The sequence below is a fragment of the Hypomesus transpacificus genome, unplaced genomic scaffold (assembly GCF_021917145.1).
Source record: "Hypomesus transpacificus isolate Combined female unplaced genomic scaffold, fHypTra1 scaffold_64, whole genome shotgun sequence".
Lineage (NCBI taxonomy): Eukaryota > Metazoa > Chordata > Actinopteri > Osmeriformes > Osmeridae > Hypomesus > Hypomesus transpacificus.
Genome location: NW_025814036.1, coordinates 257,036 through 277,539, shown reverse-complemented (window position 1 = coordinate 277,539; position 20,504 = coordinate 257,036). Strand labels below are relative to the sequence as shown.

At 42.2% G+C, this 20,504-nt stretch overlaps 1 protein-coding gene across 1 annotated transcript; it reads right to left on the bottom strand.

Annotated features, from left to right (window-relative positions):
• Positions 1-1,390: 1,390 nt before the first annotated feature.
• On the bottom strand, positions 1,391-20,038 carry fgf16 (fibroblast growth factor 16). Its single transcript, XM_047017777.1, has 3 exons — positions 19,549-20,038; positions 10,431-10,534; positions 1,391-2,110 (listed from the first exon to the last, which is right to left on the bottom strand). Exons 1-3 carry the CDS (start codon positions 19,817-19,819, stop codon positions 1,865-1,867), a joined length of 621 nt encoding a protein of 206 aa, XP_046873733.1. The 5' UTR covers positions 19,820-20,038; the 3' UTR covers positions 1,391-1,864.
• Positions 20,039-20,504: the final 466 nt, after the last annotated feature.

The window sequence follows — 20,504 nt, the reverse complement described above, 5'->3', positions numbered from 1 at the left end:
TTTATATATGATTTTAATTGTTACAGAAGATTCTCCAAGATCCAGGCAATAATGTTCTCTCATGTCGAACACTCAAGAGAAGGACAATTTTATTGTTAAACTAAATATAAACTAATTTCTGGCTATATTTTAGATTATGATGTTCAATAACTCATTTATTGCAAAATAAAATCTTTGAAATAAATATATATATATATATATTTCAAATTAATATGTATAGAAAATAAATACATTGTACATGTCATAAATAGGATTTGTCCATATATGTACACCACAGCTGCTTACATATTTAATAATGTTACTACAATTCTGAACACTGCAAGTCGCTCTTCGTTCAACCAAACAGCCAAACACACTGGATGAACACTTCCATAACCACTACTACTGTCAGAGAAGTGCCCACGCGCATACTCACATGCATCTCTTAGTCTCCAGATGCATCAGACCCCCTGTAGATCAGATACGGGCGTATTGGGTGTCTCTTCAAGGAAACTGTTAAGTGCTCTTTAACCAATTTGATCCATTAGTGTCTCTGAACATCTTTTTATTTCACATCAATTAAAGATTTAGGAAGGAACCTGGTGAACTATAGGTTTCCTGCTCAACCAGTTATCCTCAGTTTTACCTCACATATAAGGCACATATTTTCCATTTTGGGTCTCTGACATGGATGATCTCACTTTCATTGGCTGTCAAATTGTTAACCTTTTGCACATAGCTTATGAGTTCACTCCACTTCACTTCAATCCCATAGTGTCCTTAGGCCCATGCTCAGAAAACATCACTCACTAAAGATGGATTCAGTTACAACAGTTTTTTGAAGCAGTTTTAGCATGTAATTAGACACCAACACTTTGTTGTAACTTCATATTTAAACTGAAGTTCTAAAACCAGCGTTTATTTATTTAATACATCAACACCTACAGACAGAGAACAGGACAAAAATATTTTACAACTAAAATCCTTTTTCTGTTGTTGTGAACTGAATCAGTTTTTTGGGGTTATCTGGTAGGTATTTTATGCTGAACTTGTATTTCTGTCTCTAAATTAGTGTGATCCATAAGCAAAGGTTCCACATGTTTTAACTGCTACCCTGACAATTTAACAAGCATGACTCATCATGTCTCTAACAGTGCATTGAATGTATGGATATAAATAAATAGAAATACATTGACATGGTTTTGTACTAGGCTGTGTTCAGTTAGAGTTGTAGGGAATAGTGTGGTGTGTGGATTATCAGATATTTACATTTAGTAGACGCTCTTATCTAGAGCGACTTACAGTAAGTACCCCCGAGGCAAGTAGGGTGAAGTGCCTTGCCCAAGGACACAACGTCATTTGGCACAGCCGGGAATCGAACCAACAACCTGATTAATAGCCGACTCCCTAACCGCTCAGCCATCTGACCATCTGATATTAAAGTGGATCTTAAATTTTAAGCCCTGGTTACTCTCGGGGGAACAGCCACATGGAACAGAGGCCAGCACCTCTCCCTGGACATCCTTTCCTCCATCTCCTCGTGCTTTGTTTCCTCCTACTGTCCTCTCTTCCTCTCTCCATCACCCCATCTCTAGTTGTAGCTTTGAGGAAGTAAATCCTATTCCATCTGCAATCAGAAACAGTTCCGCAAAACTGGGTGGTTACATCCTGGAAGACACGCAATATCTGGTGTTTATTTGATGTGTAGTGACTGGGAAAGGGAGCTGGGGGGGGTCACTATTTATACAGAAGAACCAAACATAAACACCTTGGGGGTGAGGAGAAGCGGTAGGTAGAGGGGGTAGATCAGACAATCAATTTTTCCACTCTAATTTTCCTTATCATCCTCTTCTTCTTATCCCAGTTTTACCAATGAGGTTTCTGGTCATCTGTACTGAAACAGGTCTCTGTAGGCCTGTAGGATCTTATCGATCTCCACAGGCCGTGGAAGGAAGTGTGTGAGTTTCTGGTGTTTCTTAGTCCTATTCCCCTCACGTGGCGAACCGTCCTTGTTGAGTGCTACATAATAGAAACGTTCCGTGTCCATGTGCTTGTAGAGCGTAGAGGCATAGGTGTTGTACCAATTCTCCTCAAACTGTTCTCTGAACACACACTCGGCCGTTAGTTTCTCCTGAGGTAGAGATTGAGGAAAGGAGAGTGAGATAGGGAGAGAGGTAGGGAGAGAGACATGTATGAATGTAGAAGAGACAATGAAGGAAAAAGAGGATAGAGACAAAGAAGGAAAAATTAATGAATAGTTTCGTTTAAATGTTTCTCATGTAGCAATGACCAATAAAACATGTTTAAAGAGCTTTTTAAAGTGGAGATGAAAGGTAATCAAATGCTTAACTTGAGTGTTTGTGTGGGAGACCTGCTTGATTATATACTCATCACAAACACAGGACACCTGAAGGAGCTTCAAGGCTTCTTATACTAGGGATTTTAGATAGTTACTGAATAAATGCCCTGTAGGGATGACTAAAAGAAGAGCTCATACCTGCCCATTAGATTAATGGAGAAAAAGAGAAGAGTGGAGGAGAAAAGAGAGGGTGGGGGGAGAAAAGAGATTAAGAAAAGTGGTGAGTGGGGAAGACGCTGTAGGAGAAAGACACAGGGAAAGAAGGCAAGGGAGAAAGGGGAAGAGAAGTATGGTAGAGGAGGGAAAAGAGATGGGCAGAGGGTGAAAAAGGGTAGAGGAGAGGAGGAAGACGTTGAGAGACGGAGTGGCAGAAAGAGGGGGGATTAAAAAGGGCAGGAGAGGGTGATATTACACTGTAGAGTTAAACCTGGTTTATGCTTTAATGCCAAAGATGTATTGTTTTTTAGGGTGACTTTTTAACATTCTGTCAAGGGTTTACAGATGACAAATAGCCATATTGGCTAATTGTTGTGCACTGAAATTGGTCATTTATTAAACAATGTTAAACTCTCTCCAATCTGCAGATTGATAATACAACCAGAACAAAACTAAACATAGTCTTTCCTTTAGTGAAGAGGCAAACTAAAACACTTTATTCAACGATAGTATTGCAAGTCTGTCAATAAAGGCTAATATTTAATTCAATTGTAGGCCTAGTGTTTAGTCCGGATTTGAGCATTAGTGAAACTGAAGGTGTCACAATAAACACACAACACACCTGATGGTTGTTATGTCTGACCATGAGTCTGACCAATCATGAGATCGTCGTCATCGTTCTCCGTCCTCGCGGTCATTACAACTAGAATCCTAGAAATGTTTGGATTGTTTTATTTTACCTTTTTCTGTGTCTTTAAATCAAAACACTTAAAAGTGACCCAATGCTGGCTATTCAGAATCAGAAAGGGATTTATTCGCCATGAAAGTTTGCACAGACAAGGAATTTGCTTTGGCAGTAAGGTGCAAACAATAAACATATAGGAATCTTAAATTTAAATATGTGGTCCAACTATACTAAGGATACATAAACTAGCAATACTAAGTGGAATACAATTAAAATAAAATATACAATAAAATAATAATAAGTTGCCATAAAATAGAAGTTGCCAATTTGCAATATAAAATACTAATATTACAAATGTTGAATCAGAATTCCTGTGAACCTGTTCTTTACTTGGCTAGCTTACTACATTGGCCTACATTGTTATATGTAGTCTCATTTACAACACTGGGAATCCGGATTTGGTCATCTTGAAAAGTTTGTATCTGGGTCAGGGTGATCCAATCCAATGTTGCTTTGAAAAACCAGTACACAAGTAAAATGGATTACCTGCTCATGGATAGCAAAGCATGGGATTTCAAAATCCAGATAATTTTGATCCAGATTAAACTTTTGTGATTTGGGCCTATTCAGAAGTAAACATCATAGGACTACTTATTTGGATGAGGTGATAGCTTTTGTGCATCAGGAACTACAATGCAATGGACAGATGCAAGGATATCGTTGGTTAAATATACGGACAATTCAAATTTGATTTGTGGTTGAACAGGACACAATACGACAGATCCTCAAATTAGTCGATCCTCAAGGTGTGGATCAGTTTAGAACAGCACAGCATCTTGGCTGTGTCCTGTTGAACCACGAACCTATCGAAAAGTATAATTTGATCAGGTCATCCATTACTGCAGGCTTTATACATGCCAAGCGGCGGCGTCTGTGTTGTGATGAGGTTGACCATGCAAAGTGAAGCGATGAGGTTCCTTGAAAAAAACCTGATAAACTCTGAGAATCTCAGACTTTTTTCTCGCAATCACGGAATGTTACTTTTTTTAACCCACCTGGCCCTAATACACCGTTGTGACCTAAGTATGAATATAACTTCGATAATAGATTTTTTTTAATTGGGGGAGATGGTTTTAGATATGTTGACTTTAATAGAATAAAATCGACCGGACGAGCTGGGTACCTAATCGGAAATGTAATACCACCAACATCCACTGGGGCCTTTACCTCAAGCCAAGGAGTGAGCGGTGGGGGCTTGAGTCGAACACATCTGTTGATTGGTTGGATGGCGGAGGTAGGAGTTACACAGCGTTGGGATTTCAGATTTTTTTTTTATGCATCTCTTCATCCGTGTTTGCATCTGCTGAACAATCACGCTGTATTTTCTCTTATCTGTTTGAGACATATTCAAAAGCCTAGTTGTGTCTTCTGTCTCTGTTTTCTAATTAACTATAAGCAAATATGTTCTTCCAACTCATCGTACATCTCCTCAAGAAATTTCACTGATTCTCTCAAACGTGTCATACCAGAACGTTTTTGTTCGTAATTCCCAATATAGCTAGGTAGCTAGCTAAAGTTAGTAGATAGATAGCTACCTAGCTATATTGGGAAAGATGCTAAAAATATTATTTTGTTTACTAAAGCACAGTAACTTCTTCTGTGAGGTTTTCTTGCGCTACAAGCGAACAAACCACCATTTTGTGGAGTGCAAAGAAAATGGCTATCAACACAACATGGCCGCACAACTTTAAATGCTGGGCAGGTCTCCACACCCGCACATGACATTAAGAACGAATACCCGCAGAAGCATAAACCAGGCTTTATCCTGGTCAGCATCAGATGAGACCAGCCAGTGGACATCTTGGAAGGCAGTGCAGTAGGTGTTTGTGATGACAGTAGAGTATGAACCATTATGGCACTTTTCAGTCAGACCCGCTGCTCATACACTGCAGATATAACTGTTCCAACACTCCTTCTTGTCTCCCTGTCTCCTCCCTTTTCTCTGTAGTTTGTCTTCTCCCCCATCCCCTCGACATCCCCCTCTCTGTTTCTTGACTTCCAGCCCTCTTCTTTAATGTAGTAGTCTTCAGCTGACAGCACAACCTGAGAAATAGTTGTGGGTTCACAGATGAGACTGCTGGATGACAATGGCAGGGCTATCAGGGAATCGGGGCTACAGTGCCTTTATGTACATATGTGTGTGTATGTGTATCTCCTGCCAAGACCAGTCATTCAGGCCTGAATTGGGCTACCATGCCCAATACCATTCAGGGGGATGATTAGGACTGGTACACACAAACATACACACACACAACGGGTGTTTCGGTAGAGAATGGCATGGTATTGTACACACAGGATTAGATAAAATGGTGTGTACTGGAAGGGGTTAGTGTTGACAGTGTTCTAAAGCTAGTAGTACTGTAGTAGTAGTTAGTAATAATTATGTGTGGTGGCAGTAGTAGTATGTAATTGTAAGTGGTGTTGCACAGGAAAGGGGAGGAAATAAGGAATAGGAAATAATACTAAAAACAGTTTAGTCATGAAAAATATGAAATATGCTAATGCAAGAAAACAAAACACGAGAGAGGGTACAATTTCTGGGAAAATTGTAGGGTGTGCTTGCTTGCGTCGGTTGCAGAGGGTCCGTATTTAAATGACATTTTTACAACTGATATTTCTGTATATTTTATATAAAAATGCATAGCCTACTTAATATTTATAAAGATTACATAGATTTAAAAGCATAATTTTTTCTGCTCATTTACAACTCAAAATACTAAGAGTGAAGAGTAGAATTAAATAGTTGTCTTTTCATTTCCCCTGCAAGAGGGAATGGTGATCAACAACCTCATAGTTGAATCAAAACAAATACATTTGGCAGACCGGTGTAAAAATGGACCTAATCTCTATGACTTAAACGTCCTTTTAAGTTTTTCCCCTTCTCATGATATTGTCAGCCATTTAGCCTACTCATATTGCATTCATTCATTAATAAAGAACCCCCTTTGAAGCTTATTCTAACAACGACGTTACCGGCAGTACCTATCTCAGATGGAATCATGATTCAAACAGTACCATCTGCTAACTGAAAATGTGCCCCCAAAAACGTAAATAAGCTTGACATTTATTTAGGGGAAAATTGCTCATTCATAAAAAGCTCACTGGTAGCGATTATTGTCAGAAGCTGCCCCGTTAATTGTACTACTACAATACAATACTAGACTGTACTACTGTGTTCGTCTTGGTAGCGATTGCGTCGGTTGAATTCGATTTAACGTTCCGTTGTACGGTTTAGGCTCAAATTAATTATTTTCATGAACACCTTGACAAAGTTTGGGCTGTGGCAATGAAATTCAGGTTAGTAGTCAGTTTTATAGGGTATTTCACACTGTTCCTTAAGGTCTCTGAATAGGGCATGTAACATCGGTTGGGCTGAAAATGGCACAGGTGCTGTTATATGCTCCCTAACGGTGCGATCACACTGCAGCGTTTTTTAACGCTCTGCACCGCTGGCCTTACCACAGTGCACCACGCTCGGGGGCGTGTTAGAAAAGTTAATACAGAGTTGTAGTTCTCTGAGGTCACGGTTGTAGTTTGTGTTAAACGTTGTCATGGGCAAGTGTGCAGACTTGGGTTCATGGACTTACAATATCGATCATTATTGATATAAATATAGGTGCTCCTGTCTCGATCAAAATACAGCTTTTACACGGCATGATGCAAGGAATCAGATACGCTGACTAGATGTTGCATGATCTTGTCAACTAGGCTATAGTACAGCACTCTCTGAGGTCACGGTTGTAGTTTGTGTTAAACGTTGTCATGGGCAAGTGTGCAGACCATACATTTTTCCAGTAACATTCGCTAGGTTATGGCCACTACACATTTACTGTATGGCTAGCAAGTGACTGCCAACCAGCATTTCGACGTTGAATGTCAATCGTGTGCCGGGTGAACTAGACTAGGTAGTGTAGTATGCAGCTAGCACAGACGAAAGTTATAGCTACGTAGGTAGCTCTAACTTTCCGGGGGTCAGATGGCTGAGCGGTTAGGGAGTCGGGCTATGAATCAGAAGGTTGTTGGTCTGATTCCCGGCTGTGCAAAATGAAGTTGTGTCCTTGGGCAAGGCAAATCCCCCTACTTGCCTCAGGAGAATGTCCCTGTACTTACTGTAAGTCGCTCTGGATAAAGAGCATCTACTGAATGTAAATGTAATATGACGAGACTGAATTTAACACACCAGGGACACCGACAACCTCGGCAACCCTGCGCCAGGTATATATTTTTTGTTAACGTCTCTTTAATCGTACAGAGGCGTATAAAACAAGACTGGGTGTGTAGACACATATACGATAAGTTTCTCCTACATCTTGAAAATATTTACCATTACCAACGGTTGCTAAGTTACAAGAAACCAATCTGATTGGCCAACACCAGTGTTTTCATGCTCCTCATTTACATAAAGTTGAGAAAATCCAACTTGCAACGCTCCGCTTGCCTTCCCACAATGCCCTACGCGAGCGTCAACGCTCCGCTCGCCTTCCCACAATGCCCTGGTTTAATTGAAAATGTATTGGAAGCCGACGCTCCGCTCCGCCCGCTCCACTGCAGTGTGAATGCACTGTAAGGCAACCCTGTGAAATAGCCCTAGAATAATAGGTTTTCTCCCTTTTATGGTATGCTCATGAATATTTAGATGAGCTGCGCGCCGGTTGGTTTACAACGAGGGAAGCTGAGGAGCAAAGACACAACATAGCCAAACATGCATCGTGAATTGTAGATTTACATGACAACACAGGTTATTTATTCGAATGAAACACAGTCAGGAAAATGAAATAACGTTACCCCCATTGCCAATAAACTAAATCATCATACATTCCACCAATGCTAAATACAGGATACGTTAGCATTGCTAATAACTGTTAGCGACAAAATCCTACTTACAGCTTGCGGTTGTGATAAGCATACACATATGTACATTTTTGGGCATGACAAAGGTACAGACCAGAGACAAATAAGGTGGCTTTTCGGAAACCGCCCGTTTTACAGCGGCAGTTTCAAATTATGAGATTTGCATAGGAAAGAGGTGTCAATGGGACTTGAGGTTCTCTGTACAGTGTTTCCCACAGATTAGAAATCTAATTGTGGCGGGGAGGGGTGGGGGTTGTCAGACCGGGGGGGGGTCGTAATAATTCCTTCGTTAATAATTCGTTACAGTTAATTAGTAATTTGTTACATTAAATATTAATCCAAAATTATTCACACCTTCACAAAATTAACAACAACTAACATATCATTTCTGCATTATGCATGTAGCAACGCTAGTGCTAAACAACTATTTAACTGGTCGGCTCCATGACGCCGGGTAAGCTAGCTCTTGAGACTTCTCACCAAAAGAACGAAGGGGAAACTTTGAGTAGGCTACTGTAAGTCGCTCTGGATAAGAGCGTCTGCTAAATGACTAAATGTAAATGTGAGTAAGGTACTTAGCGAAAAGTAGCCTCAACTTTCCTCGACTTTTAGCTACGGCACTAATGCTGAAGGCTCGCTGATATAGCTGTCGGTCTTACTAGAACGGCATATGTATGCATTGTTGCTAACGTGTGCTGACGTTGTGACTGTGCATATGTGAGAAAGACGCATGAGTGACAGAGAGACGGAGGGAGAGCAGGGGAAAGGAAATGCAGCTGAACGAATACGCTGCGTGTTTTAACCTAAATAGCGATAAAAAAATTTTTTTTACGAAACGCAATGTGTGGCGGCCGGTGTTGATTCTGTGGCGCACCGCCACAAATTAGTCTATGTGTGGGAAACACTGCTGTATGTCCATTTTACCCACCAAACTGTCGTTCAACTATGACAAAGTAAACTCGTTTTTTCCTATGACCCCTTTAAATCACAGGGTACACACATATAAAACTATTTAACGCTGGTGACACAAAGGGGTAATACACATACAGTATGTACAAAACAATTCACAAAACAATTTAACGCAGATGACACAGTAGTGATGTAGTTTGTAAACACAGACCCATGATCTACATCCTGACTCTACTGTCCCATCGCCAATACATCCCCCTCTTGCTCAAAACTTGGTTACAACAACAACAACAACAAAGTTAATTTGTCCTCTTTATCTGTCTTTCTCTTCATCCCACTTGTTGGTCTAATCCCATCATTCGCATACCCGTCAGGTGACTAACTCAGATAGTATCTCTCTCCATCTCTCTCTCAACTCAGATGACGTGGTCAGAATGTCAGCCCCTCATAAACCAGCAAAATATCCCTTTGTTTATCCTTTGTAATTAACAAGTGCTATCTCTGTCCCTGTCCCTGTTTCTGTCTTTATCCCTGTTCCTGGTTATGTCTCTGTCTCCCTTTCTGTCTTAGGCCCACATGTGTTGCGGTACACTTTATAGGGCGTAACCCTGTATTACACACATACCTAGACATACAGACAAACTTTCTTACTAATAGTCCATCTACTTCTGTCTCACCCTCATTCTGTATCATTCTCTTTGTTTTTCTTCAAGGGTATTTCCCCCTGAACAAAGCTAGCCAACTTAATGAAATTAAGGTGAGAAATGATGCTCACAAACATATTTAAAGAAATTCTCAAATAATGTTCTCGACTAAATGTACATGATGTGGGCCCTGGGCCTTGGACTGGGCCTTGAGTCGTTCCTAGCCAGCCTGGCTTTTTATGTAGTAAGATTAACATAATACCACTGCTGTGTCTGGCTCTGGCATGCTGTCTCTGTTGTTGTATCTCTCTGTTTGCCAAGCTGGATACAGGCATGTCTGTTGATCTGTGCACTATCAATGTCATCCTTGAGAACCATGAGAAACAGACCATGACAACAAGCACTGGTCCCTAGACCCCTGCTGTGTTGCTTTGCTCCAGCTTATGGTGCTGTGCTAAAAAAAAGAGTGAGGAAGAGTCACTGGAACACTAGTAGCGGAAGGTCTTCTGAGCATGCTTCAGTCTGCACACACTCCTGTGACAGCATATGATTACTTGTTATTCCACTGACAAAAAAGATTGTTCTTGTCTACTTGATGCCACATTTTGACATCTCCATGGGTCTCCGGAACCAGGAGCACTGAACCGAGAAGAGCATTCACCAGAAATGTACATTACTTCATATTAATGACAGGAGCAGCAGTATACAGGGAGTGGGGGTGTTTGGGATGACGTGTTGTCGAGGCGGGGGTGGGGGAGGTGGTTCAGTGGAGGGGGGTTTAACTTACCGACCCATAGAGCTCTCCTTTCTCATTCATGCCCAGGTAGAGACTCGCGTCCACACCACGGATGCTCACCAAACCTACAGCTAGACTGATGAACTCCAGGATACCTGAACGAACACATAGCACCATCAGACAAGAGTACATACATTACAAACACGGACGGGATTCAGCACCACACAAACATGCACACACTATCAACAATGGCCAGGTTTCCCAGATTCATGAAGAAACTCTTAACGTTAAGAGCTTCTTAAGAACGTTCTAAGAGCATTCTAGAGCGCTCTTAGAACGTTCTTAAGACGCTCTTAGCGTTAAGAGCTTCTTAACGAATCTGGGAAACCCGGCCAATGACAGTACAACACATACTCGCCACCAGGCTCCTGTTTGGTCATTGACATAAGTCACTGATCTGCAAATTTGCACTATTGCACTGTACTCCACGTAGGTTAGAATAGGTTATAGGGTTGAAACAGGTTTTTTGTGCATTAGGGTTAGTATAGCGTACTATTTATTGTTATCTGTAATTTAGGAAGTTTTAGTGTTAGGGTTAGTATAGTCGTTTATTTATTGCTATCTGTATATTTAGGAAGTTTCACTTATCTAAGCTCAGCATAGATGTAAATTTGTTCCGTGTACTTATATGTTATGTTATGCTAGGTGCTTGCGTTGTCTTGTCTTAAGAATTTCAGTGCCCAGTCTAACCTTGTGTTGTTCTGTGCACCTGACAAGTAAAAGACTTGAACTTGAACATACTGTATACATACATTTAGAACAGAATCACCATCTAGATAAAAACTTTGAGACATTTTTATTTTCCTCTTTGTTAATCCGGTAGTGTCTATGACACCTATTGGACCTCTAATTAAAGACCTCTAATTAAAGATTTGTTGGAGTAAACATCAGGAGTGGGTTGCACCAACAGGATTTAGGACCAGTCTTAAGCTAAGACTGGCGAAACTCAACGTTCTATGTCTAAAATGATGTTGCGCCTGTTGCACCACGCTGACTTAAGCTGCTTTTTCCCTAAGTCTAGTCCTAAATGTTACGCCCTGTGGAGAGGAGTCTTATGTTAAAACAGAACGTTTTCTGTGTTGGTTTCTATAGTAGGCTAACTTTCACAAAACCGTTGAGTGCAGCTAAAACAACAAGTAGCCTATAACAATGGCGCGTCTAATTTATAGATTGTATAATGAACGCGCTTTAAGACGTGAGAGAGTAGTGCGAGACAGAACTAACCCGCTGGATATGTACAATGATGAGGAGTTATTTCAGAGGTTTCGTTTCAGTAGGGTTGAGATTTTTTCTCTAGTGGACGAACTGTCCGACGATTTGCGCTTTCAGGCAGACCGAAATTCTGCCCTGACGCCAACGTTACAGCTTTTAATTGCACTGAGGTTTTATGCAAACGGTGCATTTCAAAACACTGTGGGGGACATGATCGGCGTGCATAAATCTACAGCTCGTAGAGTTATTCGTAGGGTCTCGCTGGCACTGAGTCGCCGCCTACCGCATTATGTCAACTTGCCTAACGAGGCCGAGGCAATCGCTGTCAAGCAGCGTTTCCGCCAGGCGTCTGGCATCCCTGGTATCATCATGGTAGAAATGTATGGGTATCATGGCAACGCACGTTCCATTCTAGAATTCCACGGGCACTTTCATGAACGCGCATGTTACCACCAGTCTTAGTTAAGACTGGTCGTAAATTCAGTTGGAGCAACAGGCGTTAGATATGGGCCTAAGACCGTTCTTAACTAAGACTGACTTAGGACTTAAGACAGTCTTAGCAAAGACTAGTTGGTGCAACCCACTCCTGGAGTCATGCCATGATACCCATACATTTCTACCATGACGATACCAGGGATGCCAGACGCCTGGCGGAAACGCTGCTTGACAGCGATTGCCTCGGCCTCGTTAGACAAGTTGACATAATGCGGTAGGCGGCGACTCAGTGACAGCGAGACCCTACGAATAACTCTACGAGCTGTAGATTTATGCACGCCGATCATGTCCCCCACGGTGTTTTTAGATGCACCGTTTGCATAAAACCTCAGTGCAATTAAAAACTGTAACGTTGGCGTCAGGGCAGCATTTCGGTCTGCCTGAAAGCGCAAATCGTCGGACAGTTCGTCCACTAGAGAAAAAATCTCAACCCTACTGAAACGAAACCTCTGAAATAACTCCTCATCATTGTACATATCCAGCGGGTTAGTTCTGTCTCGCACTACTCTCTCACGTCTTAAAGCGCGTTCATTATACAATCTATAAATTAGACGCGCCATTGTTATAGGCTACTTGTTGTTTTAGCTGCACTCAACGGTTTTGTGAAAATTAGCCTACTATAGAAACCAACACAGAAAACGTTCTGTTTTAACATAAGACTCCTCTCCACAGGGCGTAACATTTAGGACTAGACTTAGGGAAAAAGCAGCTTAAGTCAGCGTGGTGCAACAGGCGCAACATCATTTTAGACATAGAACGTTGAGTTATGCCAGTCTTAGTTTAAGACTGGTCCTAAATCCTGTTGGTGCAACCCGCTCCACTGATCATTACATTAATAACAATATAACAGTGGTCATCAAGCTTTACTAAGCTGTTTTCTGAAGACAGACTTGAGGACCGGATGAGTCTATCCCATTCTCATATCTCCATCTCTTCTACACATGGAAAATACATTTCAGGCTATACCAGGCTATTCAGCAAAGATCTACAAATGCTACTTTAATCTGAGAATAATTATGTGTTTAAAGACTGTTCCTGACATTCAGGTAATGGTCAAATAACCGCTGAATTTAAGGTCCACAGCATGAACTTGTATATCCTCATCAAAGAAGGTAGGGATAAACTTTCAATTGGTGTTTATGACAGATTATGAAGTCATAGGCTTCTGTGTGGCAAGAGATTACCATGCATGGGAAACACAGCGCACATCTTTCTCATTCCAGGGGTGTGCTGAACCTTTTTAATGCTGCCTGCTTAATGCTTTAATACTGTCTAATCAGAGCCAGGGTTAAAATATCTAAAGCTAATGTGACTTAACATACAGACATTCACAAACACACGCACACATGCACAACACAGACCAACCACATTTGTAAACTTGCTTGTTTGCTGCAGGTCAACTTTTAAACCTTCCCTGGATTCCGACGTGGGCTTGTTTTAAGTTAACTTTTAGCTATTCATTCGCACCTGCGAGATGACACGCGATCAAGAAGTGCAAACCACACCTCTAATGATTTATTTTATTTGATATATAAATATGGTGGTGACTGCAAATGGGATCCTTGAAGTGAGTTTGAAATCAGAAAGAGCAAAAATAAAACACCGTCCCCATCGTGAACGGGATTTAAATAAAAGCCTTGTGGGTTGTGTGGGACTTTGATCGTACATTGTTGTGCTCAAATTTGAAAACCCTCCAGCACTAAACGGCAATGTTTATAACTCATAATTTAATTTAATTGATCACAATCTTTAATAAAACCTGGGGCCTGTACTACGAATCAAGATCAACATGCTCTGGATTACTTTCAGTTACCCGGCTACGTGAAGCCTAATAGTGCATTCACACTGCAGCGACGCGATGCGAGCGTTTTCCATTCATTTTCTATGGAGCCAGGCGAATCGCTTACGTGGTGCATTGTGGGTAGTGACGCAACGTGACCGAGTTGAGATTTTCTCAACTTTATGCAAATGAGGAGCGATTTTCGCTAGCGATGGCGGAGTGTTTTCTTGTTTTTCGTAACATAGCAACCATGGTAAACATTTCTAGCTCTCTAGGTTTCAAGGTGGGGGAGAAACAAATCGTTTGTGTGGCTGCTTACCCAGTCCTGTACGATACATAGCTGTATTCGTACAGAGATGTTAATAATAATAAAAACAATGCATGGCGCAAGGTTGCCGAAGTAGTTGGTGCTTGTACTTTCAAATTCCGTCTAGTCACAGTACGTAACTTCGTTCTGTGGTAACTAGATAGCTAGCTAGCCCGGCTGGAACTCCCTATCGTATCGACAGATTAGCAGAGACTTTGAGTAATATAATAAAGTCAGATGGCTGAGCGGTGAGGGAGTCAGGCTAGTGATCAGAAGGTTACCGGATCGATTCCCCGCCGGATCGATGCCGTGCCAAATGACGTTGTGTCCTTGGGCAAGGCACTTCACCCTACTTGCCTCGGGGGGAATGTCCCTGTACTTACTGTAAGTCGCTCTGGATAAGAGCGTCCGCTAAATGTAAATATTATTTTTTTTACATATGCCAATGTGTATGTCTATTAAACAGTTTTGTATTTTGTATACAAGTTGTATTTTGATCGATGTTGCGAGTACGTAAACCCAAGTCTGCACACTTACAACTACAACAGTGACTTTAGAGAACTACATTCTACATTCATCTGTTTGAAACGCCCCCGAGCGTGTTGAACTGTGGGAAGGCAAGCGATGGCAAGCGATTCGCGTCGCTGCAGTGTGAACGCACTGTAACCGTGCGTGTCCACTACAGCGGAGCGGCGCGGCGCTTCGGCTTCCCATCCATTTTCAATGAAACCGGGCGTTGACGCTCGCGTACGCTCCCACAATGCCCTACACCAGCGTCAACGCCCGGTTTAATTGAAAATGGATGAGAAGCCGGCGCTCCGCTGTACTGGACACGCACGGTATCAATCCCAATCACGATAAGCAGTACTACGACGGCGGTTATCAATTCTCTAACTCAACCCAGATCTTTCCAATCTAGAGACGTGCGCGTTCACTTAAAAGGGTGGTGTTTGCACCGTATGTCCAATTGCAAACATGGACGAAACAAGAGGTGCGTTCGACATGGACTGCGGCTGCATGAAACAACCGGCGAGAGTGGCTGCTTGCAGTCGGGGAGGAGTTGAAAACGGCTCTGTGAAGTCGGACATTTCAGCTTCTCGTGGTTTGCTGTGTTGACGTCAATCACGGCCGATTAAGCACTGTTTGCTTACTTTAGTCGGGGAGGAGTTGAAAATGGCTCTGTGAAGTCGGACATTTCAGCTTCTCGTGGTTTGCTGCGTTGACGTCAATCACGGCCGATTAAGCGCTGTTTGCTTACTTTACTCTATTTATAATTAAACGTAGTCTTTCCGTTAGTGAAGAGGCGGAGTAAAACCCTTTCTTCCATAAATGTTTAATTCAATGCAATTGTTTGGTCCAGATCTGAGCATTGGCGAAACTGAAGGTGTCCCAATATTACAAAACACACGTCAAAGTTGTCATGTGTGAGTCAGGCCAATCATGAAATAGCTGTGTCGTCACTTGAACCCGTGCAGTTGCTCTTGAGAAAATGCGGTCGGCTAGACAGCCGGCAGTTCTCGAATCGATCTCACGGTACTTTGATGGCTACGTCACAGTGACGTGTCCTCGGCTCCGTCTCAAGTCGGACAAAAAGTCTAACCAGAATTCACTGTTTCAAGTCAGCCGCCTGCAGCCGGCTGCAGCGCCGCATGAAGTCGGGTCATGTCGAACGCACCTAAGAGCCGCATATTTCACTTAGGAGGAGCAGACAATAATCTTCCAAACTTTTTCTACTCCTCCTGCGTGAAATATTGTAATACAAGCATATCAGGAATACAGACATAATACAGTCAAAATTCAACAAAGTCGCTGCTGCCAAGCTGGCAGAAAATAGCAGACGCTGTAAATGCGTAAGCTACATAACTTATTGAAGATGTGACCATAATTTCACGTGTGCATTCCACAACGTTAAACCTTTGTTGCTGTATTATTTTAGTTGCAACCCTGCAGTGGCAAACGATCGTGGGAGCAAATAAAAAATAAATATAAAACCATAATTCAAAACGGTAAGTAGGCCATACTTGCACATATTTAAGGCCAACAAGTACAGGCTGAATTGCCTGAATTAGTCCCTTTTGTAGGATATTGTATAGCAAAAAAACGCAAATAGAACAATGAAATTGCTTGCAGCCAACAGGAAGAACAATTATGCAACTGAGGGGGAAGGACTCCTCCACAGGACTTCACTCCTGCCGAGGAGCTGGCCCTCTCCAGTTAGCAGGGTCACCCCATGATGGAATCAGAATCTGAATCAGAATGGGATTTATTTGCCATGAAAGTTTGCACAGACAAGGAATTTGCTTTGGCAGGAAGGTGCATACAGTAAACATATAGGAATCTTAAATTTAAATATGTGGTCTAACTATACTAAGGATACATAAACTAGCAATACTAAGTGGAATACAATTAAAATAAAATATACAATAAGTAAAATATAAGTTGCCAATTTACAATATAAAATACAATATAAAATACAAATATTACAGGAATTGAGTGTAGAGCAAAATGTAAATAGTTTTTAAAGACATTCAGTCAGTGTGAGCTTTGGCCTTGTTGAGGAGGCAAACAGCCGAAGGGAAGAAACTGTTTGTATGGCGTGAGGTTTTGGTCCTGATGGACCGCAGCCTTCTGCCGGAGGGGAGTGTTTGAAACAGGGAGTGACCAGGGTGGGAGGAGTCCGCCACAATCTTCTTCGCTCGTCTCAGGGTCCTCGAGGTGTGCAGGACCTCGAGGGAAGGCAGATTGCAGCCAATCACCTTCTCTGCAGTGCGGATGATACGCTGCAGCCTGCTCTTGTCCTTGGCAGTGGCAGCAGCGTACCAGGTGGTGATGGAGGAGGTGAGGGTGGACTCAATGATGGCTATGTAGAAGTGCACCATCATTGTCTTTGGCAGGTTGAATTTCTTCAGCTGCCGCAGGAAGTACATCCTCTGTTGTGCTTTCTTGGTGAGGGAGCTAATGTTCAGTTCCCACTTGAGGTCCTGGGAGAGGATAGTGCCCAGGAAGCGGAAGGACTCCACAGTGTTGACTGGGGAGTCACACAGGGTGATGGGGGTGAGTGGGGCTGTGTTCTTCCTGAAGTCCACAACCATCTCCACTGTCTTGAGAGCATTGAGCTCTAGGTTGTTCTGGCTGCACCAGGTCACCAGGTTGTCTGCTTCCCACCTACAATCAGACTCGTCTCCACCAGAGATGAGCCCAATGAGGGTGGTGTCGTCTGCAAACTTCAGGAGTTTCACGGACGGATGACTGGAGGTGCAGCTGTTGGTGTACAGGGAGAAGAGCAGAGGAGAAAGGACGCAGCCCTGGGGAGATCCAGTGCTGATGGACCGGGAATCAGAGACTTGTGTTCCCAGCTTAACGCACTGCTTCCTGAAGAGTGGAAGGGGGCATTTCTTCAGACCCTGGTGGCAGCAGGTTGGAAGCCCAGGCATATGTATGTTTCAAGTAATCTATTTGACCATGTTCATTCAACAATTATTTATGAATATTGTAGGAGTGAAATGTATTACTGTTCTCTGCAGTGATAGGAAATACAGTGGTGTTGCTGCCACCACCCACTGTCGTCCCACTGTGCCATACAGAGGTAACAGTGAAACTAATAGTCATACGCGAGTATGTATGCCATATGTGGTTGCTGAAAATTGATAAAATATACCACTTACCTTCTCAAGTGGAGGTCGTAGATGATCAGGAAACTGTGTCTGGCTGCTCATTTTGTGGGTACACTTGAGTTTTATTTACCACTTGCAACACAGATGGTGAGAGTGTGTGAACGTGTGGCTGTGATTTAAGTGTTTGTAATGACTTACTAATGGTGGTGGTCTCAACATAAGACATAAGTCCTTAAAGTGCTCATTTCAAATATGACTCAATTGAGTAAATTGCTATGGTGTTAAACTCAGCAGGAAGAGGAACTTATTCCTCCCCCTGAGCCTAGGGCCTTCTTTATTTGTTACAGGTTGGAGCAGATAATGTGAGGGCCCTGTATAAAATAACCCTGGAGCTTGATTATAAGAGGCTTTTAATAAAAAAAACAAGGCTAGATAGAAAAACTGGAATATGAGAAGAGATAATACATGACTGCATGAATGGCACTAAACTTAGTTACACTGACATCATTTTCCTCTGTTCCTAGGGAAGGGAGAACACAATGAGGATGTATTTTTTAAACTTTTTTCTACGTGTTGGTCTTTTTATACCTTTTTGTGGCTTTTTTGTTGTGCCTTTTGAGTCTTTTGGGGGGTTCACCACTTTTCCCTTTATTGTCCTATTTATTATTTTTGAAAAATTGTATAAAAGTGAATGAAACATCAAAATTCAATGAGTAGTAGTGAAATTATCATTTCATTTAACTTGTGAAGAGCATTGTACAGATACACGTTGTTCTTTTTGGTTTGAAATGTTTTAGTTGAAAGAAACCCCAATTTCTGGAATGGAAATTATTAGAAAATGGGTCAAAGCAACCCAAGGACAAAAGGGTTAAGGGGAGACGCCCCAGTGAATAGGGATAACTTATCAACATGAAACCCCCCCATGTGATAACTAACATTGAGTGAAAATCTTTGTTTCATTTTGTCAACATATTGGAGTCCAAAGTTTTTACAAAGGGCACTTTCGATATCTCTTTTTCATCACTCCATTAATCAGAATATGGTGGCAACAGACATCAAAGAAAATCCGTAGCAAACTGCGCGGCAGACCGTGTTCTTGCTCAGGTTCTCCGCATCACCCACACTATAAAAGTACCCATAGAAATAACGAAACGCTGTGCATACAGTATGTGGGACTGAGTGCACAGCTTCAATGTGTCGCATTGGCAACATACGGCTCAAGAAGCTGGCAATATACGTAATTCCCTCTGCTAAGAATCTATGTATTTCATAAAGATACTCATGAGAGAATGCGAAAGGGTTTGGTCGGTGTCTAAATGTTCTGGCTCTTCTGAGCGCACCTCACACTATCCGCGCATCAAGCTCCACAGGATCTTCTATAAACGGTGACGACATTATCGTCAAGAATGGGCGGCGTTTTTATACCGGTTGATCTCTGATCTCCAATTTAACCTGCTCCCGACCAGGTTAGCCGTTCAGCATGTGCTACCATGGCGATCTACCCCAGTCACAAGTGATCCACCGTCGTAGTAGCCTACAGAAAACCCTGGGTTGAACCTGAAGTTACCTTGCTAGCGCCAAATCTTGATTCGTAGAACAGGCCCCTGGACACTTCAGCAAGATATGTTTGAGAACATTCCACTGCACGCACTACATTGGCTGGATTGTGTACATTATGGATTGCAATCTTTGTTTACTCACCAAATCTGCTATGGTCCTGTCTTGTCCCGTGAACAGTTCCGTTAGGAAATATCTCCAAATGAAAGCCCGTACGGCAGTACAGCTGCCGTCGCCGCAAAATCCCTTTGAGGTGACCAAAATCCGTCAGCAAACCCCGTTGTAACCTCCCCTCAATCTGTCCCAAACGTTCATTTAATCCCACGGGCGACTCTGCCAATGGCATATTTCCAAGTGCAGGAAAACTTTGTAATTCCAGATCGAGTGCCCCAAGAAAGCTTCCAACCTCTGCCATCGTGCGCACAGCTGTCAAAGCTGCAAATGCATTTAAAATGTACTTGAAGTGAGTGAGGAAAATACTTCGGCGGTGCCACAAGTAGGATTGTAAACTACCTGCTGCGCAGTGCCTCTCTTCTCATCCTCCTCAATAATTTAAATCCTCGAGTTCATCAGTCGACCTTCACTGTTCATTACTTTGATATCTGTTGATCTGATGGAAAGAGCTTTGTATATAGCCTACATCCTCCCACGCATTCTCATATTGGATATTCAAATAAAAGCCACGCCTGGACAGCATCCCTTGTTTGTGCGCCTTATCGGTTTGCTTCCTTAAGAAATATGTTAATGAATACATAACTGGTCCTGATCACAAGGTGAAGGTCCTCATTACTGATGTAACTGAAATGTTCATATACCAACCGACAGGAAACTAGTTTGGGGTGCTTTTAAATATAAAGAGACACAACCCTGCTAAATGTCAGCTATAATATTTTCTGTCCTAACCTCAGTTAGGAATGCGACGACCAAGAAGCCTGTCCTAACCTATGATAGAAAAGCTCCATGAAGACTTACAACATGATCCACTAGATTTCTAGAATTACTACTTTTAAAGTGTCCTCACTCACTCGTTCAGACACACAATTGTTCTCCTTCTCTAACTCACTGGAAGCAGGTGCTTTCACTTATTTACCATGTATGTC